Source organism: Pteropus vampyrus, unplaced genomic scaffold (genome assembly GCF_000151845.1).
Source record: "Pteropus vampyrus isolate Shadow unplaced genomic scaffold, Pvam_2.0 Scaffold419, whole genome shotgun sequence".
Lineage (NCBI taxonomy): Eukaryota > Metazoa > Chordata > Mammalia > Chiroptera > Pteropodidae > Pteropus > Pteropus vampyrus.
Genome location: NW_011889200.1, coordinates 550,957 through 570,435, shown reverse-complemented (window position 1 = coordinate 570,435; position 19,479 = coordinate 550,957). Strand labels below are relative to the sequence as shown.

The following is a 19,479-nucleotide window of genomic DNA, read 5'->3' as shown; positions in this document are numbered from 1 at the left end:
TTTCTTTTCTAAAGCAAAAACAAAAAATGAAAGTACCCCTAGAAATATTTAGTATTGCCTATTATTGCCAATTTAGTCAGATTTTTATCAGCCTGAGTTACATTGTCTCCAGCTTTAGCAATTACTGGACCTTCTTCTATGTGGGTTGCTAAATCTAAGTATGTTGGTCTCATTTAGCCCCAACCCTTCCAGAAAAGCAAGCTGTTAGATATGGATGTTTTAACAGTTAACACGAAGGAAGAGAATGTCCCAATTTTCCTACACTCAGGCAAATGGATACTTCAGGAGGACTTTCTCCTGAAGTAAAAAGTCCAACCACATAGCCTAGGAAAGTAGTAGAGAAATATCCAACAAACATGTTGTACTGGTAGATGGGCCACCAGTTAGTTCTATCATTTCTTTTTTTCCAGAGAGCCCAGCATGTTTTCTTATCAGGGATTGCTCCCTTAAAGAGGAGTTTTCTTCTCAAATGAGGCATAAGGCCATATTTAAAAGCAAAAGGAAATATGAGGTTGGGGGGAGGGAGAGCAGCATTTTATCACTCTGATAATGAGTATTTTGCTTACACACTAGGAAGAGAGAATCTGGCTGACCGGGTGGTCGTTTAACTGTTAGCATGAGTAACAGAAGGTTTCTGAATTCCTATTCTTAGCTAATATCTATATCTTAATCAACCTGTTGCTGGAATCAATTGAATGTTCTTTGGATATGTGACTATTTGCAATTGAATTTTATTGAACAGATATAATGTACAATGGAAGTTTTACTGAGAAGCTTAAGCTGCTTTTTAAGCTGCATATTCCTCCAGGTAAGAGTTTAACAGTCTATGATGTGCAGGAGTTGATTCCATTTTAACAAGTATAATTACAGATGTAATTGTATTTTAACAAATAACGTAATTTCCAACATGATATAAGGTCATTCTTTTATTGTGGCCTATGGATCACACTACTAGTACTTTTGCTGATACAGTGAAATCTATGAAAGAGTGTCTGTGACAAAGGATTAACAAGTTTTCTTCCTGTTAGTGGTCAGTTTAATGATCAAGAGTTTGTATATAAGAACTACCTATCATTTGAATATTGGTATAATGTTGAATTTTTATTGTTATATCAGTAGAGAGTAGAATTTAACTTCAGACAAACTGCAAAACGCGTGAAACACTACAAATTATTCAGAAAAATAAGACCAGGCAGCAGGGATAGTGAACATTTGGAAAAAGAAACAAAACAAAAGCTACCATTTATTGAGCACTTGCTCTGTCAAGGCATTTACTTTATATGCATTCTTATATTTAATTCTCACAATATCCCTGAAAGGTGGTATTATCCTTGCAGTTTTGACAATAAGAAAACTAAGAGTCAGAAAGACTGAATAATTTGCCAAAGATCACACAGCTAATAAATTACATAACTGGAATTCAAACTGAGGTCTGACTCTAAAGCTCAGGTTTCTTTCTACTCTGCTATACTCCTCAGTGTTACCACACTGTTCCAGTTTACAATAAGTGTTTCCTACTGACCTTAAGAGACTACATTTTGCAGGCCTGATCCATATTTTAAGAAAACAGTCTTAGGCTTTAAACTAAAGGAACATGGCAAAAAGTATCTTTTAGCTTAGGTAAAGTAATTCACAAAAACAAACAGCTTTATCAAAAGCTGCACCTGGGATCTCTTTTAGAGTCTTCCCAGGATAGCCGGGAACCATTCTTTACCAGACCAAAAATCTAAAAGCCATCTTTAACTCTTCACGCACTCAGATCACAAACACAGCAAAACAAAGGACAAACAACCTAATCATTTAATTATGAAGGACTGTACAGTATCACATCAAGTTGCTGTTAAAATGTCTGATATTGTCATGTAATTAATATGCTTCCAGTAGAAGGATTAAAAATTAAAAAAAAAAAACACGTATCTGTTAGAGCACTCGACTTCATGTTTTCCTTATCATTGAAGATCTTAAATAACTGAGGTCACATTTTCATAGATTTCCAAATGCCAGATTTTCTTATTTCAACATGTAATGGCTCTCAGAAAACTATTAAAAGGCAAGTAGGAGAAATAATGGAACTCAAAGTGATCAAGTACTTCTTGTTATTTGGTATACAATACAGTAGTACCACTTCCCCGTTTCTTCACATGTCTGTCTTTTACAGAAACCCATTGTTTAACCCTCTGCCACCAGATTTACTTGACCTATTAAAGGACATATCATTATTAGTAAATGTGATTTGGGTTATCTGTTTTCAGCTTATACTGAAGTGAAGTTCAAGGACCCTTCAAAGGGAGATGAACTTTCCGAGGAAGAATTACTTTATTTCAGTCAGCTCCATGGTAAATATCTGTTCAAAAAGGTATCTCTTTTGATGATTAGTCACTCATAGAGTTCTTCCAGGCTTAAATATTCTTTACCCAGCTACCACTGGTAAAAGTTGGGCTAATTATACCTTATTCTTCTTTTGTGCTACCAGAGCACTTAGCACAGTGCTAAATGTATGGTAAATACTCCATAAATATTTGACTGATTGACTAAACAGCATTTTGGGTTTTGATGTATGGAAGTTCTTGTTTACTGAAGAATTAGAAAGAAAGTGCATTTTGTTCCTACTTATGTTAACAGAAATTTCTAAAATGTATCAGATCATTTTCATGCCTTGTTAAAAATACAATGAAGACTATAGAATCTTTGATAATTGAAGGACATAGCTATTATTCAGAGAGTGAATACTTATTATAAATCACTGTAGGTGTAGGAGACAGGGATGAGTCTGTCTCCAAAACATAATTTGGAAGTGTTCTGAGGTCATTTTTGTGTCTTTGCTTCTTTTTCATAAACATGCATGTCTTATATAGGGATAAGTCCTGATTAATGTATGTTTATGGTTACCATATATTAGTGTTTGGACAGTAATTTTGAAGAGACTGTACAAATCATCTAGTCAAGTCTCTTAATTGTTTAGATAAGGGCACTGAGTAGTGACTTGTGCAGGATTTCACAATGAATTATTTCCACAATCAGGAATATTAGCTCAGTACTCTGACTTCTAGTATGATTTTTTTTTCCTAATAATGAATGTAATACAATTTAATTTGAGGAAAATCACAAAGAAGAAAACCACCTAGAAATAAATACTTAATATTTGGTATACTTCCTTCTAGGATTTTTTTAATATGGATTTTCCTCTAGTGTTCTTTTTACTATAAAAGTTCTTGAATAATTAATTGGTCTTCTAATGATAGAAGGTCAGATCAGCTAAAATTTGCTTGCTGAATTGAAGAAAAGAACATGTGCTTGTAAATCTATATAAAATACTTTAATTTCAAAAGATATTTGTTAAATATTTTACAAAACGTGTTTATCTTCTTTCCCTCTAGTTTCTAAGCCTGCAAATGAGAAGGAAGCAGGATCAGTAAAATCCAGCCCTGAAAAAGGTACTATGATCTAGAAATATCATTTAGTATATTAAGTTATCATTTTTGTAAATATGGTTAACTACACAAAAGAGAGAAGCAGATTCCTTTTAAAGGCTATTGATTTGTCCCAAATGGTTTTTCAGTTCCTCCATGTTAGTTTAAAAATTTATTCTTTCTTCTCTTGATACTTAAGTCTCAGAAGTTATAGAAAGTATAGTAGTAAATGACCCATAATCATTTAATTTGATTATTTTAAAGATAAGTATGTTTAATTACAAAAGTAATAGGTAATCCTTGTAAAAGAAATTTAAACAGTACAGAAGTTCTCATACTCCCACCCAATACCACCCTGAAGTAAACATAAAAACATTTCGGTTTATATCCTTTCCCATTTCTACATATACACAAACATATATAGACATCTCTCTTTTTTAAAAAAAAGAAATAGTCCATAAATGTTGTCCTACAGTTTGTTTGTTTTTTTTTTTGATTTTGTGATGTGTCATGGATATCTCCTGTCAGTACATTTGGATCTATCTTATTATTTTTAATGGTTGCAGAGTATTTCATTGTTTGGTTGTACCATAATTTATTTTAATAGCCTAATGCTGATGGACATTTAGGTTGTTTCTAATGATTTATATTGCAAACTATGCTGCCACAAACATTTTTTATGCTGACATTTTAGCATATTTTTACACATTTCTTTAGGATAGAATAAATTCATAGAGGTACGAGAATGCTGGATCATCAAGAATATGTACATTTAATATTTTGATAGAGGCTGTCACATTGCTCTCCAAAAGACTATCATTCTTTTTATGTTTTTGAGTAACAGTTAAAAAATAATTGCTGAAGATCTATTTATTTATGACAACTTCCCCAGCTAAGTTGTTCAGTATACCCATCTAATTTTCTAAGAGATTTAAAGTTAATTATTAATGTCACATTAATATCATCTTGATTAAAGTCTTCAAAGGAATGAATGAGTAAGTAGTTTTTCAGCTTCTGAAAAAGAGCCGCCATAGACCACTTTAGTATTTGCATATTAAGAGTATCATATAGAAGCTATTTTAAACTTAGCAGTATGCATGAGAACATATACATGAAATCATCAAGCCAGGGTGTACTCTTTAATCTAAAATACATCCTTTTCAGCCTCTCCTCACATCTTCCCTAGTCCCCAAGGTTCCCAAAGTAAAAGTTTTAGTTTAATGGAAATAGAGAAGTATCCTGAGAGCTAGTAGGTGCAATAAAAGGTATATTCAGATAATTTCCTGAATTAAAAAAAAAGGTAGAATCTTATAACTCAGTGAAATACCTTTCAGTCATAACTATTCTTTTTGAGATTTGGGAAAATATAGTGGGTTGTTTATTATGAAATGGGTTTTTTATTATTTATTTTTATTTTTCAATTAAAGTTGAGATTCAACATTACATTGGTTTCTGGTATATAGCATAGTGGTTAGACGTTTATATAATTTGCCAAGTGATCCTCATGATTAGTCTAGTATTCAGCTGGCACTATGCATAGTTATTATAATATTATTGACTATATTCCCTTTATGGAACTTCACATCCTCATTACTATTTTGTAACTACCAATTTTTACTTCTTAATTCCTTCCTGTTTTTCACCCATCCCCTCCCCAACTTCCCTTCCATCTGGCACTCACCAGTTTGTTCTCTGTATCTCTGAGTCTGTTTTCATTTTGTTCGTTCATTTATTTTGTTCCTTAGATATAAGTGAAATTATATAGTATTTGTCTTTTCTCTGTTTGACTTATTTCACTTAGCATAATATCCTGTAGATCTATCCATGTCATTGCAGATGGTAAGATTTCATTTTTTTGTTGTTTATGGTTGAGTAATATTCCATTGTATACACGTACCACTTCTTTATCCAGTTTGTTGTTGGGCACTTACGTTGCTTCCATACCTTGGCTATTGTAATTAGTACTGCAGTGAACATAGGGTGCATATATATTTTCGAATTAGTATTTTGGTTTTGGGGGTGTAAATACCCAGAAGTGGAATTGCTGGGTCATAAGATAGTTCTATTTTTAACTTTTTGTGGAACCTCCAAACTATTTTTCCATGATGGCTGTACCAATTTGCAATCCCACCAACAGTGCAGGAAGGCTCCCTTTTCTCTACATCCTTGCTAACACTTGTTTTGTTTTTTTTGTTTTTTTTTTTTTATTGATGATGTCCAATCTGACAGGTGTGAGGTGACACTTCATTGTGGTTTTAATTTGCAATTATGAAATGGTTTTATTTCCCTCATTCAGGCAAAGGAAAAGTTGATATTCAAGCATACATAAGTCAGTGGCAGGATGAGCTTTTCAAAAAAGAAGACAATATTAAGGATTTACCAAGAATGAATCAGGTATAGTACTTTCAAAGAAAAGATTCTAGGTTCTTGTTTTTATTTTTATGAATGTGGATGTATTCAACTCTAAAATAGCTAACATACTATTGCAGAAATAGTTAAACAATCTGTATATCATTTCTAAGTTACAGACAAGCACAGAAGGAGGGGATCAAATTTTTTTTAACACTTAAATGCATCTAGTGTTTCAGTGTAGGTCCTCTGCTGTGACAACATTTGTACCTATAGAAAAGATGGAGATACATACACACACACGCACACGCACACACACACATACACATATTTCAGTGTTTTCTCTTTCCAGCTTTATTAGAAATGTTTATTTATTTAGTAAACATTTTTAGTGCCTACTAGATGACATGCCCAATTGTAGGTACTAGGAATAAAAAAATTACTAAAATAGGTTACACCCTGGAATTCTAATATCTTGTATTTGATTTTTTTTTGGTTTTGCTTGTTTTTTCTCTCTTCTTTTTTTTCTTTTCTAATATCTTGTATTTGAATCTGCTCAAAATGTACTAATGACTGGTATTGATAGAATTCTGCACTTATCTCTCTCTTACACACTACTCAGCCAGTATATATTCTTATATTTTTTAAATTAAAATTTGTTGGTATAGACACTGAGGATTCCCAGAACTTTACCAATGTGAGAACTATCAAATAATTTAGTATTTCTCAGTGGACTAGGTAATTTGATAGCTGAATACATACGTTTTAAAATGAATCAGTAAGATGTATTTATTCTAAACTTTTTATAAATAAACTACAGACTATGGAAAAAGAAGTAAAACAAGTTTGGTACAATATATTTTTATGAAGTATATCTTTTGTATTTGCTTTTTATTTACAGATAAACTTTTCTGGTAGAATTGACTTATAGGACTCTTGCGTTAGAAATTTTTTTTTAAATTGACAGATATCTTCTGGGAATGTTTATAGATTATCCAGGGGCAATTAGCAAACGATCCAGATTATTTTTCTACTTGGGCTCCACCTCAGCCTTTAAAGAGAAGCATATCCAAATGGGCTCTTTAGAGCTACCTTGGACTACTAGATAGGCCCCAAAACATTCTTCCCTAAAGTTTAGTTGTCCTAGTTGAGCTACCCACTCTAGCCCTTTGAGGAGACCAAAGGGATCTCATCTTAATCTTTTCATTAAAATTGGTTAATGAATGAATGATCCACACATAGAGAAATATGGGACTTTGTCTAATTAAAAGTTCCACCTAGCATTGAAGGAATGGTGGCAGGCAAACTGTGCAGAAATCATTATGTGTGTGTGTGTGTGTGTGTGTGTGTGTGTGTTGATATGTATGTATGTATGTATGTAAGTAATATACTGCTTTTAGGCAACAAATGAGATGACTTAAATGGAATTCTTTTCATGATTGATACCCATCTTTCTAAAACCAAGATTAATTCAGGGATCAATCATCAATTTTATAACTTCTGTGGTGAAGGTTATATGGTACAAATTCTAAATAGGAGACAATTCACTTCTAATTTCTCTCTATATTTGCTAAATCTAACACCGAATGTGATATTTCTAACTTGTGTCTTCTAGTCACAATTTATTCAGTTTTCGAAGACCCTTTATAACTTATTTCATGGAGACCCTGAAGAAGAATCATTATATCAAGCCATTGCTGTTGTAACCAGCCTTTTGCTCAGGATGGAAGAAGTTGGAAGGAAACTACATAGCCCTACATCATTAGCCAAAGGATTGTCTGGTACAGTTTGTGCTTCTGGAGGACCCAGTGAGGGGAAAACAGAGAGCAGCTTGGATAAAGATCCCTCCTTGCTCAAGGAAGAACCTCAGTGGTCATTTGCATTTGAACAGATTCTTGCATCTTTGTTGAATGAACCAGCATTGGTGAGGTTTTTTGAAAAACCCATAGATGTAAAAGCCAAAATAGAAAATGCAAAAACCTCTCAGTTATGTTCTAGAACCAAGATGTAAATCTCTTAACAGGAATTGCCTATCAGACAAGTTTACTAAGATTCCTAGTTGTCAGTTTCTGGGATTAGAAATCAGGGATTTATCTTGCTACCAATGTATTTAAAGGTTTAAAAAAGATATTTAGAAGAACAATGATTCATTCCTTTGTGGTAACCTCTAATTTTGATATCCTCCAACAAAAATGTACTTTTTATACTTCACAAGATATGCAATATCAGGAGAGTATGCTAATTGGTACCACCGGAGGGCACCACTATGTCACTTTTAGTAAGGAAATTACTAGTTTGTGCTGCTATTTACATATGAATTACTGATAATTTGAAAATGTGTTATGTTTGAATTTTAGTGATGATGATATGTAAAACTGATAAATGCTGCTTTCCAAATTGCCTCAGTCCTATTAGAAAGCTTTAGAAAACTAGGCTCTTAGATTTATAGCCTTAATTATCCACAAGATTACCATATGGCGGGCGCTCATTTTCAACTTATCTAACTGAAATAATATTAACTTTTTAAAGCAAATCTCATCTGGTCTTCTAATAATAAAATGGTTTTATTTTTGTTTTTTTGTTTGTTTGTTTTGTTTTTTGTTTTGTCTTTTAGTAACTTCTGAATTCTCCCTACCTGAGAAGTTCAGAAGCTACTTACTCATACTTCTAACTCTGTTACTGATAAAAACAAATCAAGAACTCAAAGCTCGGCTAATATAAGGGAAACCAATATTAGATTTGGACTTAAGCTAGATAAAGCCAGCTTTTTTAGAAGGGTTAAGAAATAGTTCAATTAACTGTATAGGCCTCTCATTAAACTGAGAAATTACTTGAAGTTTTTCAGAGCACTGCTATTTGTGGTATTTGTCTCAGAATAGCTTGTGACTGCTTTGGTTCTAGGATTTTCACCAGTCATGTTTTAAGTTACATTAGATAGACTGAGTTGTTTTAGTCTGGCAAGTTCATAAAGTTTACTTGTGTATAATGATTGTTAAGGTAATGTATAGCATTGGTGGTATCTGTCTAAAAAGTTTTGACTATCTGATTTAGATGTATAATTTCTATATACTTAAGCTGCTTATGTATCAGTCATTGCAGTGAAAGTCCACATAGAAATAATTCAGAAACGATTTGCTGAAACATTTTAGAGTTTAATAAGTTTATATGTGAAGTACCACACATCTGCTATTGTACAATGATTGATAAATTAAAACTGCAGTAGCTCTAGAAAGACACAGGGCTCTATGCTTATATACGAAGTCACTATTGCACATACTTTGTTGACTATTTTGTAAATTGTATTTACAAAAAAGATACTTTCTTAAGAGCATATGTTATTACTGTTTGATATGATTTTAAAGTCAGAATATTGATGACTACCTTAGTATTATATTGTAGCCTAGGTTAATTAAAATTGAATGCTTAAAGAGATTTTTGAGTTGCAAAAAGATTATACGTGCAAGTTTAAAAGACAAGCATTTATTTTCTGAGTCTGCAGGAGAAATAAGCTAAACACATAGTTTTATAGTCGCTACCTTGTTAAGCAAATGGGTTGTTCTTAATATTAAAAATCTTATGTAGCTGTGTTAAACTGAACCAGTGCATTACACCTTATACATTAAATTAAATATTATAAGGTAGTTTTACTTGTCTTATAAAGCAAAATATAAATCTGTTATAATAAACATGAAAAATGTTTTTCTTAAAGAAATTACTATATTATTTGTTGTGATGTACTTTTATTTACACTTAGTTATCACTTGAGGACTTCCCTCCTGCGTTAAGATTCAGTTGCAGAGGACAGAATTCACTCTAATTAGTTTAAGTCAGGAAAAGATTTATTAGCAGACATTAAGTAGCTTACACAATTATCTAGAGGACTGACTCTAAATTGAGCTTTCAGGAACAGCTTCCAAAGCTATACCACAGAACCAGGCCACCAAGGGAGTTGCTGATTCTTCTACAATTAGGAAACTGCTACTTCCTCCTGCCATGATGAAAAGCCATCACTACAGCTGCTGCCTCCAGAGCCATAATCCACCAGCTATGATTTGCACCAGCAAAGTAGATGCCAAGCCTCTCAGTACCCACAGCTAGTGATTAAATTGCAGTAGAACAAACAAACACCTAAACAACAATTTTTATCAGCAGAAATGGCAGTAGCATAGCCTCCACCTTCCTTCTGTCATCCAAGTCTCACAAGTATGCATCTGATTGGTCTATAATATATACAGAATCCTAGTTGCAGGGGAATCTGAGAAAAGTCCTTTTAGCTTTTTAGCCTCCGTAGTACAGGAAGGCACTAAGAGGCTGGAATGGATATCGGACACCCTATTTGTTTTCTATTGCTGTGTGACAAATTACCACATACACATTTATTATCTTACCATTTCAGTGAGTCAGGACTCTGGACTCAGCTTAGCTGGATCCTCTGCTTAGGATCTCACAAGACTGCAACCAAGGTGTCAGCCAAGCTAGTTCCCATGTAGAGGCTCAACTGGGGAAGAATCCACTTCCAAGCTCACTCAGGCTGTTGGCAGAATTTATTGTTTTATGATTGTGATCTGGAGGCTCCAACTTTTTGCTGGTAGTCAGCTGGAAGCTATCCTCATTTCCTAGAGACTTCAGCTCCTAGCAGCTGTCCTGAGCTTCTTCAGGCTGCCCAAAGTTCCTTGCCATGTGGGCTTCCCCAAAATGGCCACTTACTTGATCAGTCCAGCAAGAAGTCTCCAGAGCTAGTTTGCTAGCAAGACAGTGTCCTGTATAATGTAACATAATCTCACAGTGGTGACATCTGATCTCCTTTGCCATATTCTGTTGGTTAAAGGCAGGTCACAGGTCTCACCCACTCTCAAGAGGAGAGGATTACAAAATGGCATGAACATCAAGAGGCAGGATCATAGATGCCAAAGAGTATTTCAAATGGCTGTACCAATTAATACTTCAATCAATCATAATTAACAGTTCTGGTAGCTCTGCATCCTCACCAACACTTGGAAAGGTCTGCCCTCTTTCATCTTAGCTATCCTGGTGAGTGTATAATGGTATCTCATTGTGGTTTTAATTTAGATGTCCTTGATTTTTTTAAAAAATGTAAACTACTGAGGTATAATTTGCATGCAAATTAATGCACTCATTTAACATGTACATTTTGATGAGTTTGACACATTTATACACTTTTGTAACCAACCACACCATAGTCAAGGCATAAAACATTTTCATCACCCTAAAAAGTTCTCCTGTTCCCCAACCAGGTCAACTTCTCTTACCCCTAGGCCCAGGCAACTCTTGATCTGCTTTCTGTCATATATTAATTTTATCTTTACTAGAGTTTCATTGAAATTGAGTTACACAGTAATTTCTCTTTTATGTCTGCCATTTCTCAGCATAGTTTAAGATTCATCCATGCTATTGCCTATATCAGAAGTTTATTCTTTTTAGTATTTCATTACTGTGAATATACCACAATATGTATATCCATTCACCTGTTTATTGTCATTTGAGTTGTATCCAGGTTTGGCTATTATGAATAATGTTGCTAGGAACATTTGCATACAAATCTTTTTGTGAACATGTTTTCATTTCTCTAGGATAAGTACCTAAGAACGGGATTGTTGGGACATGTAGATATATTTTTTAACCTGATAAGGAACTTCCAAACTGTTTTCTAGATTAGGTATATTATTTTGCGTTCCCATCAGCAATATATGAGAGCTCCAATTGCTCCACATTCTCACCAGCAGTTGGTGTTCCTAAATTTTGTCTTTAGAATTTTGGCCATTCTAGAAAGTGTGTAGTAGTATTTCATATTGTAGTTTTAATTTGTAGTTCACTGATGACTGTTGGTGTTCAGCATCATTTAATGTATGTATGGGCCATTCTTACATCTTATTTTTTGAAAAGTTATAATCCTTTATGATTTTTAAAATTTTTTTCCAGTTTCATCGAGAAATAATTTACATAGATCACTATATAAGTTTAAGGTGTATATCAAGATGGTTTGATTTACATATATTGTGAAATGATTTACCGCAATAGGTTTAGTTAGCATCCATTTCATTTAGATACAATAAAGAAAAAAATTTTCTCTGTGATGAGAATTCTTAGGATCTACTCTCTTAACAACTTTCCTATGTATTATACAGCAGTGTTAACTGTAGTCACCATGGTGTACATCACATCTCTAGTATTTATTTATCTTATAACTGGGACTTAGTGCCTTTTGGCTACCTTCCTCCAATTCCCCCTTCCCACACCCCCAGTCTTCGGTAACCACAAATCTTGGCTATTGTAAGTAATGTTGCTATGAACATGAGGGTGCAGATATATTTTTGAATTAGTGTTTTTGTTTCCTTTGGATATATTTCTAGAAGTGGGATTGCTACATCATATGGTATATCTATTTATAATTTTTTGAGGAAACAGTATTATTTTCCATGTCTGTACCAGTTTACACTTCCACCAACAGTGTACAAGGGTTCTCTTTTTTTCACATCCATGCCAGTATTTGTTATCTCTTGTCTTTTTGATGATGGCCATTCTAACAGGTATGAGTTGGTATCTCATCGTGGTTTTAATTTGCATTTCCCTAATGACTAGTGATGTTGAGCACCTTTTCATGTACCTGTTTGTCATGTGTATGTCTTTAGAGAAATGTCTATTCAGGTCCTCTGCCTATTTTTTTTTTTTAAGTGGATCATTTGGTTTTGTGTTTGTTTGTTTGTTGCTATTGAGCCATACGAGTTCTTTAGATATTTTAGATATAAACCCCTTATCAGATACATGGTTTGCAAATATCTTTTTCCCATTCTGTAGGATGACTTTTCACTTTGTCGATGATTTCTTTTGCTATGCAGAAGCTTTTTAGTTTGGTATAGTTCCACTTGATTATTTTTTTATTTTGTTGCTTGTGCTTTAGATGTGATTTCCAAAAAAATCATCACTAAGACCCATGTCAAGGAGCTTTTTTCCTATGTTTTCTAGGAGTTTCTTGGTTTCAGGTCTTACATTAAATCTTTAATCCATTTCAAGTTAATTTTTCTGAGTGCTGTAAAATAGGGGTCCAGTTTCATTCTTTCACATGTGAATATCCAATTTCATTTTACTATATCAGTTTATCTTTTCTGGTCATTTTATAAAAAAGAATCGTACAATATTTGATCTTTTCCATCTCGCTATTTTCACTTATAAAGTTTTTGAGGTTCACTCATGTGGTAGCTATCAGCAGTTAGTTCCTTTTCATTGTTGAGTAGTATTCCATTGCATGGATATATCACAGTTTGTATTGGTTCAACAATTGATGTACATTCGGATCATTTCCACCTTTTGGCTATTATCAGTAATGCTTCTATGAACATTTGTGGTACTAGTTTTTTTTATGATCATATGTTTTCATTTTTCTTAAGTATATTCCTAGGAATGGAATTTCTGGGTGGTAATGATAACTCTGTTTAACATTTTTAGGAATTGCCAAATCATTTTCCAAAGTAGCTGCACCATTTTACATTTCTACCAGCAATGTATAAATTTTCCAATTTATCTGCATTCTCATCAACACTTGTTATTGTCTGTCTTTTTTATTGTGGTTACCCAAAGGGATGTGGAATGGTATCTCATTGTGGTTTTGATTTGTTTCCCTGGTATCTAATGATATTGAGCATATTTCTGTGTTTTTATTAGCTGTTATGGGCTGAATTGTGTTCCCCCAAAATTCATGAGGTGGGATCTTATCCAACTGAGATGCCATAGCCACCCCAAATACAGGATCTGCATGGCTCTGTGGCCTTGAAGAGGAGGCTGAGCTTGTGTCCATAGAGACTCTCATTTTTGGGCCCTCAAAGCCCCAATGATCTTCTGTGGTATTTGGGTAGCCATTATTCTTTTCACCCTGCCACACCCATCAGCGTCCTTGGCTTGATGAGAGCTTCCCTGAGGTCTGACAGAGTTGAGCCTGAAGACACTGAGGCCAGCCAGTCTGGCTTAGAGTAGCCGTCACTGCTATTAGATCATGAAGGCAGGTGTGGTTCACTGTTGCTTCTGAGTTTGTGCTTAGCCAGTGGCAGCAGTGGAGAGGGCTCTGGATCTCCACCAGACAGGAGTTGCAGCCTGTCCCTTGCCCTACCCACTATTCACCTATCTCCACTTTTCATTGCCCATTCTTTTCTTTATACTACATCTTTGAAAACCAGTGTCTATTTCACACTTACAGAAAATCTCAGCTTGGACTAGCCATATTTCAAGTGCTCAGTCATCCCATGTGGCCAGTGACTACTGTATTGGACAGCACAGTTCTATAGCTTGACTTATTTTTGTCTGCTTGTTCTGTCATTTACAGAAAGAGGTAGAATTGGCCTGTAACAATGATTATATTAGCTTTTGCTTCTATCAAGTTTTGCTTTATTTTTTTATTTAGGTATAGTTAGTATACAATATCATATTAGTCATAATAGTTTCAGATATACAATATAGATTTGACATTTTTATACCTCACAATGTGATCACCCCACTAATTGTAGTAATCATCTGTCACCATGCAAACTTATTACAGTATTAGTGACTATTTTCCCCTTCATTTTTTCAGCTATCTCCTACCCACTCCCTTCTGATAACCATCCCCTTTGTATCTGTTTCTGTGAGTCTATTTTTGTTTTGTCTTGTTTAGATTGCACATATTAAGTAAGACTTTATGGTATTTGTCTTTCTCTGCCTGTCTTGTCTCACTTAGCATAATACCTTCTAGATCCATCTGTGTTAGTTATGCTTTAAAAATTTTGAGTCTATGTTATTGTGTACGTTAGAATTAAAAACATTTATCTCCTCCTGGTAGATTGAATCTATACTTATTATGAAATGATCCTTTTTCTCTTTAGTTCATGCTTCTTGCATTAACCCTTTAACTCATTTAGTCTCTTCCTGACTTATTTGCTACTGTTGCTGTATAATTTAATTCTCCATACATTGTTGATTTTATATGACATTATTATTGTTGATCCATACAGTCAATATTTACTTAGATTTGCAAGCAGGTTTACTGTTTTTATCATCCTTCATTACTTGCTTCCATAAGCTGCCATCTTGGATCATTTGTATTTAATGCTTCCTTTAGTGGGAATCTGCTGGTTAACAGATTTTCTTAGTTTTTGTTTGTCTGAAAATATCTCTAGTTTACCTTTTTCTAAAATTTTTCTAATGAGATCATTTTAGATCCACATGCAGTTTTTTAAAAAGTAATATAGAAAGATCTCATATACTTTTTACCCAGTTCCCCCTAATGGTATAACATCTTGCTTAAATATAGTACAATATTAAAACTAGGAAAGTGTCATTGATTCAGTACACTGACCTTATTAAGATTTCCCCAGTTTTAATTGTATTTGTGTGTGAGTGTCTTGTTCTATGCAGTTTTATCACTTGTATAGATTCGTGGGACCGTGATCACACCCAAGATACAGAGCAGTTCTCTATCACAAGGCATTCTGGTGCTACCCTTTTACAGTCACATCCATCTCCCTCCCAAGAATCCCATCTCCCAGAAACTACTAATCTAGTCTCCTTTTCTAAAATGATATTATTTCAAACATCACATAAATATAATCATATAGTATATGACCTCTAGGGATTGTTTTTTTTTTTTTTTCATTCATCACAATTCCCTGGAGGTTCATCCAGGTTGTTGTGTGTATCTTTCTATTGCTGAGTAGAATTCTGTGGTATGGATATGCCCCAGTTTTTTTAACCATTCATCCATTGAAGTACATCAGGACTTTTCCAGTTTTCGGATATTATGAATAAAGCTGCTATAAACATTCATGTACAAGTTTTTATGTAAACATAAGTCTTCATTTATCTGAGATAACTGACCAAGAATGCAGTTTCTAGATTGTATGGCATGTGCATGTTTAGTTTTGTGAACAACTTCCATACTCTTTTCTCAGGGTGGCTGTACCATTTTATATTCTCACCAGCAATGTTTAAGTGATCCAGCTTTTCTGCAACTTCTCTAGCATCAGATGTCATCACTAGCTTTATTTTAGGTAACCTGATAGGCATATCATAGTATTGCATCATGGTTTTAATTTACATTTCCATAGTGGTTAATGTTATGGCTTGAATCATGTCCCCTCCCCCAAAATTTATATGTTGAAGTCTCAATTCCCAGTACCTCAGAATATAACAATTTGGAGATAAGGTCTTAAAGAGGTAAGTTATGAGGCTGTTAAGGTGGAAACCTAATCCAATATGCTTGGTGTCTTTATGAGAAGAAAAAGAAACACCAGGGGCACATCTGCATAGATAGACAACCATCAGCAAGCCAAGAGGTAAGGCCTCGAGAGAAATCAACCCTGTCAACACCCTGATCATGGACTTTCAGCTCTGAAAGTATAAGAAAATAAATTTCTGATGTTTAAGCCAGTCTATGTTATTTTGTTATGGTAGCCCTAGCAAACTAATACAGGTAATGATGTTAAACATCTATTCATGTGCTTATTTACCATGTGTACATCCTCTCCAGTGAAATGTCTGTTCATGTCTTTTGACAACTTTCTAATTAGGTAGTTTGGATTTTTTACTGTTGAGTTTTGAGATTTCTTTTTTATATTTTAGAAATGAGTACTTTGTCAGCTATTTGGTTTACAATATTTTCTCCCCGTATATAGCTTGAGTTTTCCTGTAATGCATAGGATTTTGATGAGGTCCACTTAATCAATTTTTCCTTTATAATATTGTGATTTCGGTGTCAAGCCTAAGAATTATTTGACTTGTTGTACATCCCTAAGATTTAGTGCTATGGTTTTCGCCAAACCTTTTTATAATTTTATGTTTTACATTCGTGTTATCCGTTTTGAGTTAATTTTTGTATAGGATGTGAAGTTTAGGTAAAGGTTCATTTTTTGCCTCTGCATGTCCAGTTGGTCCAGCACCATCTTCTGAAAAGGCTCTTTCTCCATTGAGTTGCCTTTGTACCCTGTCAAAAATCAGTTGAATATATTTGTATGGGTGTGTTCATTTTCATTTTTTTATCAAAAACAATGGGCGACATTGATTAATAAAATCAAATAAGTTTCAAGTGTACAATTCAACAGTATTTTGCATACATAGTGCATTTTGTGTTCACAACCCAGAGTCAGATTTCTTTCCAGATATTTGACCGCTTTTACCCCTACCTATCTCCTCCTACCCCCCTTCCCTCTGGTAACCACTAATCCACTGTCCATGTCTATGAGTCTGTTTGTCATGTTCGTTGCTTTCAATTTTATATCCCACATATGAGTGAAATCATATGGTTTTCAACTTTTGTCTATTTGACTTATTTCGCTTTGCATGATTATTTCAAGATCCATCCATGTTGTTGCAAATGTCAGTATTTCATCTCTTCTTAGGGCTGAGTAATATTCCATTGTATATATGTATCACTGCTTCTTTAGCCAATCATCTATTGTAGGACACTTCAGTTGCTTCCATGTCCTGGCCATTGTGAATAATGCTGCTATGAACATCGGTGTGCAAATATCTTTTCGGATATGGATTTTCAAGTCTTTAGGGTAAATACCCAGTAGAGGGATTGCTGGATCATGTGGTAGATCAATTCTTAGTTTTTTGAGGAACCTTGATACTGTTTCCCATAGTAGCTGTACCAATTTGCAGTCCCGCCAGCAGTATATGAGGGTTCCTTTTTGCCCATAGCCTTTCCAGCACTTGTTATTACTTGTCCTATTGATGACAGCCATTGTAACAGGTGTGAGATGGTATGTCATTGTGGTTTTGATTTGCATTTTCCTAATAACTAGTAAGTTGTGCACCTTTTCATATGTCTGTTGGCCATTCGTATGTCTTGGGAGAAGTGTCTGTTCATGTACACTGCCCATTTTTTAATTGGATTGTGTATTTTTTTTATTGTTGAGTTGTATGAGTCCTTTGTATATTTTGAATATTAGTCCATTGTTGGAGGCGTTGTTCGCAAATATATTCTCTCATTTGGATGGTTCCCTCTTTGCCTTGTTGATGGTTTCTTTTGCTGTGCAGAAACTTTTTAGTTTGATACGGTCCCATTCATTTATTTTTGCTTTTACTTCTCTTGCTTTTGAGCTCAAATTCATAAAATCTTCTCTAAATCCGAGGTCTGTGAGTTTAGTACCTATGTTTTCTTCTATGCAATTTATTGTTTCAGGTCTTATATTCAGGTCCTTAATCCATTTTGAGTTAATTTTGGTGTGTGGTGATAGACAACAGTCTAGTTTCATTCTTTTGCAGGTGGCTGTCCAGTTTTCCCAGCACCATTTATTGAAGAGGCTTTCTTTTCTCCATTGTATGTTTTTGGCTTTTTTGTTGAAAATTATTTGCCCATATATGTGGGGATTTACTTCTGGACTCTCAGTTCTGTTCTATTGGTCTGTGTGTCTGTTTTTCTGCCAATACCATGCCATTTGGATTATTGTCACTTTATAGTGTAATTTGAAGTCAAGCAGGGTGATATCTCTGGCCTTGCTCTTTTTTCTGAGGATGGCTTTGGCTATTGGGGTCTTTTGTACTTCCACACAAATCTGATGATTTCTTGTTCTATTTCTTTAAAAATTGCCATTGAGATTTTGATGAGGATTGCATTAAATCTGTATAATGTTTTAGTTATATATAAGGTCATTTTAACTATGTTGATTCTTTCAGTCCAAGAACACGGAATATCTTCCTATTTATTTGTATCTTCTTCAATTTCTTTTAATAATGTCTTATAGTTTTCAGTGTATAGGTCCTTCACATGCTTTGTTAGGCTTATTCTTGGGTGTTTTATTCTTTTCGTTACAATTGTGAAAGGAATTTTTTTTTTCATTTCTTTTTTTGAAAATGCATTGTTAGCATATAGGAACGCTATAGATTTTTGAACATTGATTTTGTATCCTGAAACTTTACTGTAATTGCTTATTATTTCTAATAGTTTTTTTTTTAGTAGAGTCTTTAGGGTTTTGTATATAGAGAGTCATGTCATCTGCAAAAAGTGACAATTTGACTTCTTCATTCCTTATTTGTGTGCCTTTTATTTCTTTCTCTTGCCTGATTGTTCTTGCTAGGACTTCCAATACTATATTGAATAATAAAGGTGATTGCGGACAGCCTTGTCTTGTTCCTGATCTTAGAGGGAAAGTTTTTAGTTTTTCACCATTAAGCATGATGTTAGCTGAGGGTTTGTTGTATATGGTCTTTATTATTTGAGGTTCTTTCCTTCTATACCCATTTTATTAAGTGTTTTAATTATAAATGGATGCTGTATCTTGTCAAATGCTTTTTCCGTATCTATTGATATATGATTCTTATTTTTTAATTTGTTTATGGGGTGTATGACATTAATCGATTTGCATATGTTGAACCATTCCTGTCCCCCTGGAATGAAGCCCACTTGATCGTGGTGTATAATCTTTTTAAGATGTTGCTGTATTCGGTTCGCTAGGATCTTATTTAGGATTTTTGCAACTGTGTTCGTGAGAGATATTGGTCTGCAGTTTGCTTTTTCTGTGTTATCTTTACAACATTTTGGTATCAGGATAATATTGGCCCTGTAAAGTGAGTTAGGAATTATTGCCTCCTCTTCAATTTTTTGGAAGGTTTTGAGGAAAATAGGTATTAAATCTTCTTTGAATGTTTGGTAGAATTCACTGGTGAAGCCATCTGGTCCTTGACTTTTACTTTTTGATAGGTTTTTGATGATTGTTTCAATTTCCATACTGCT

The 19,479-nt window shown here is 34.1% G+C and overlaps 1 protein-coding gene across 3 annotated transcripts in view; it reads left to right on the top strand.

Annotated features, from left to right (window-relative positions):
- TBC1D8B (TBC1 domain family member 8B) overlaps positions 1-19,479 on the top strand; it is a 77,971-nt gene that overhangs the window by 50,488 nt on the left and 8,004 nt on the right. For 2 of the 3 annotated variants that reach the window (XM_011380976.2, XM_011380973.2), the window contains 5 exons: positions 743-808; positions 2,253-2,336; positions 3,378-3,434; positions 5,707-5,804; positions 7,375-9,191. In XM_011380976.2, the coding sequence (XP_011379278.1) occupies positions 743-808; positions 2,253-2,336; positions 3,378-3,434; positions 5,707-5,804; positions 7,375-7,770 (701 nt within the window). In that variant the 3' untranslated portion in view covers positions 7,771-9,191. Of the gene's footprint in view, positions 1-742; positions 809-2,252; positions 2,337-3,377; positions 3,435-5,706; positions 5,805-7,374; positions 9,192-19,479 lie in introns of those variants that run through there. The other variant, XM_011380975.2, reaches the window with a different exon arrangement.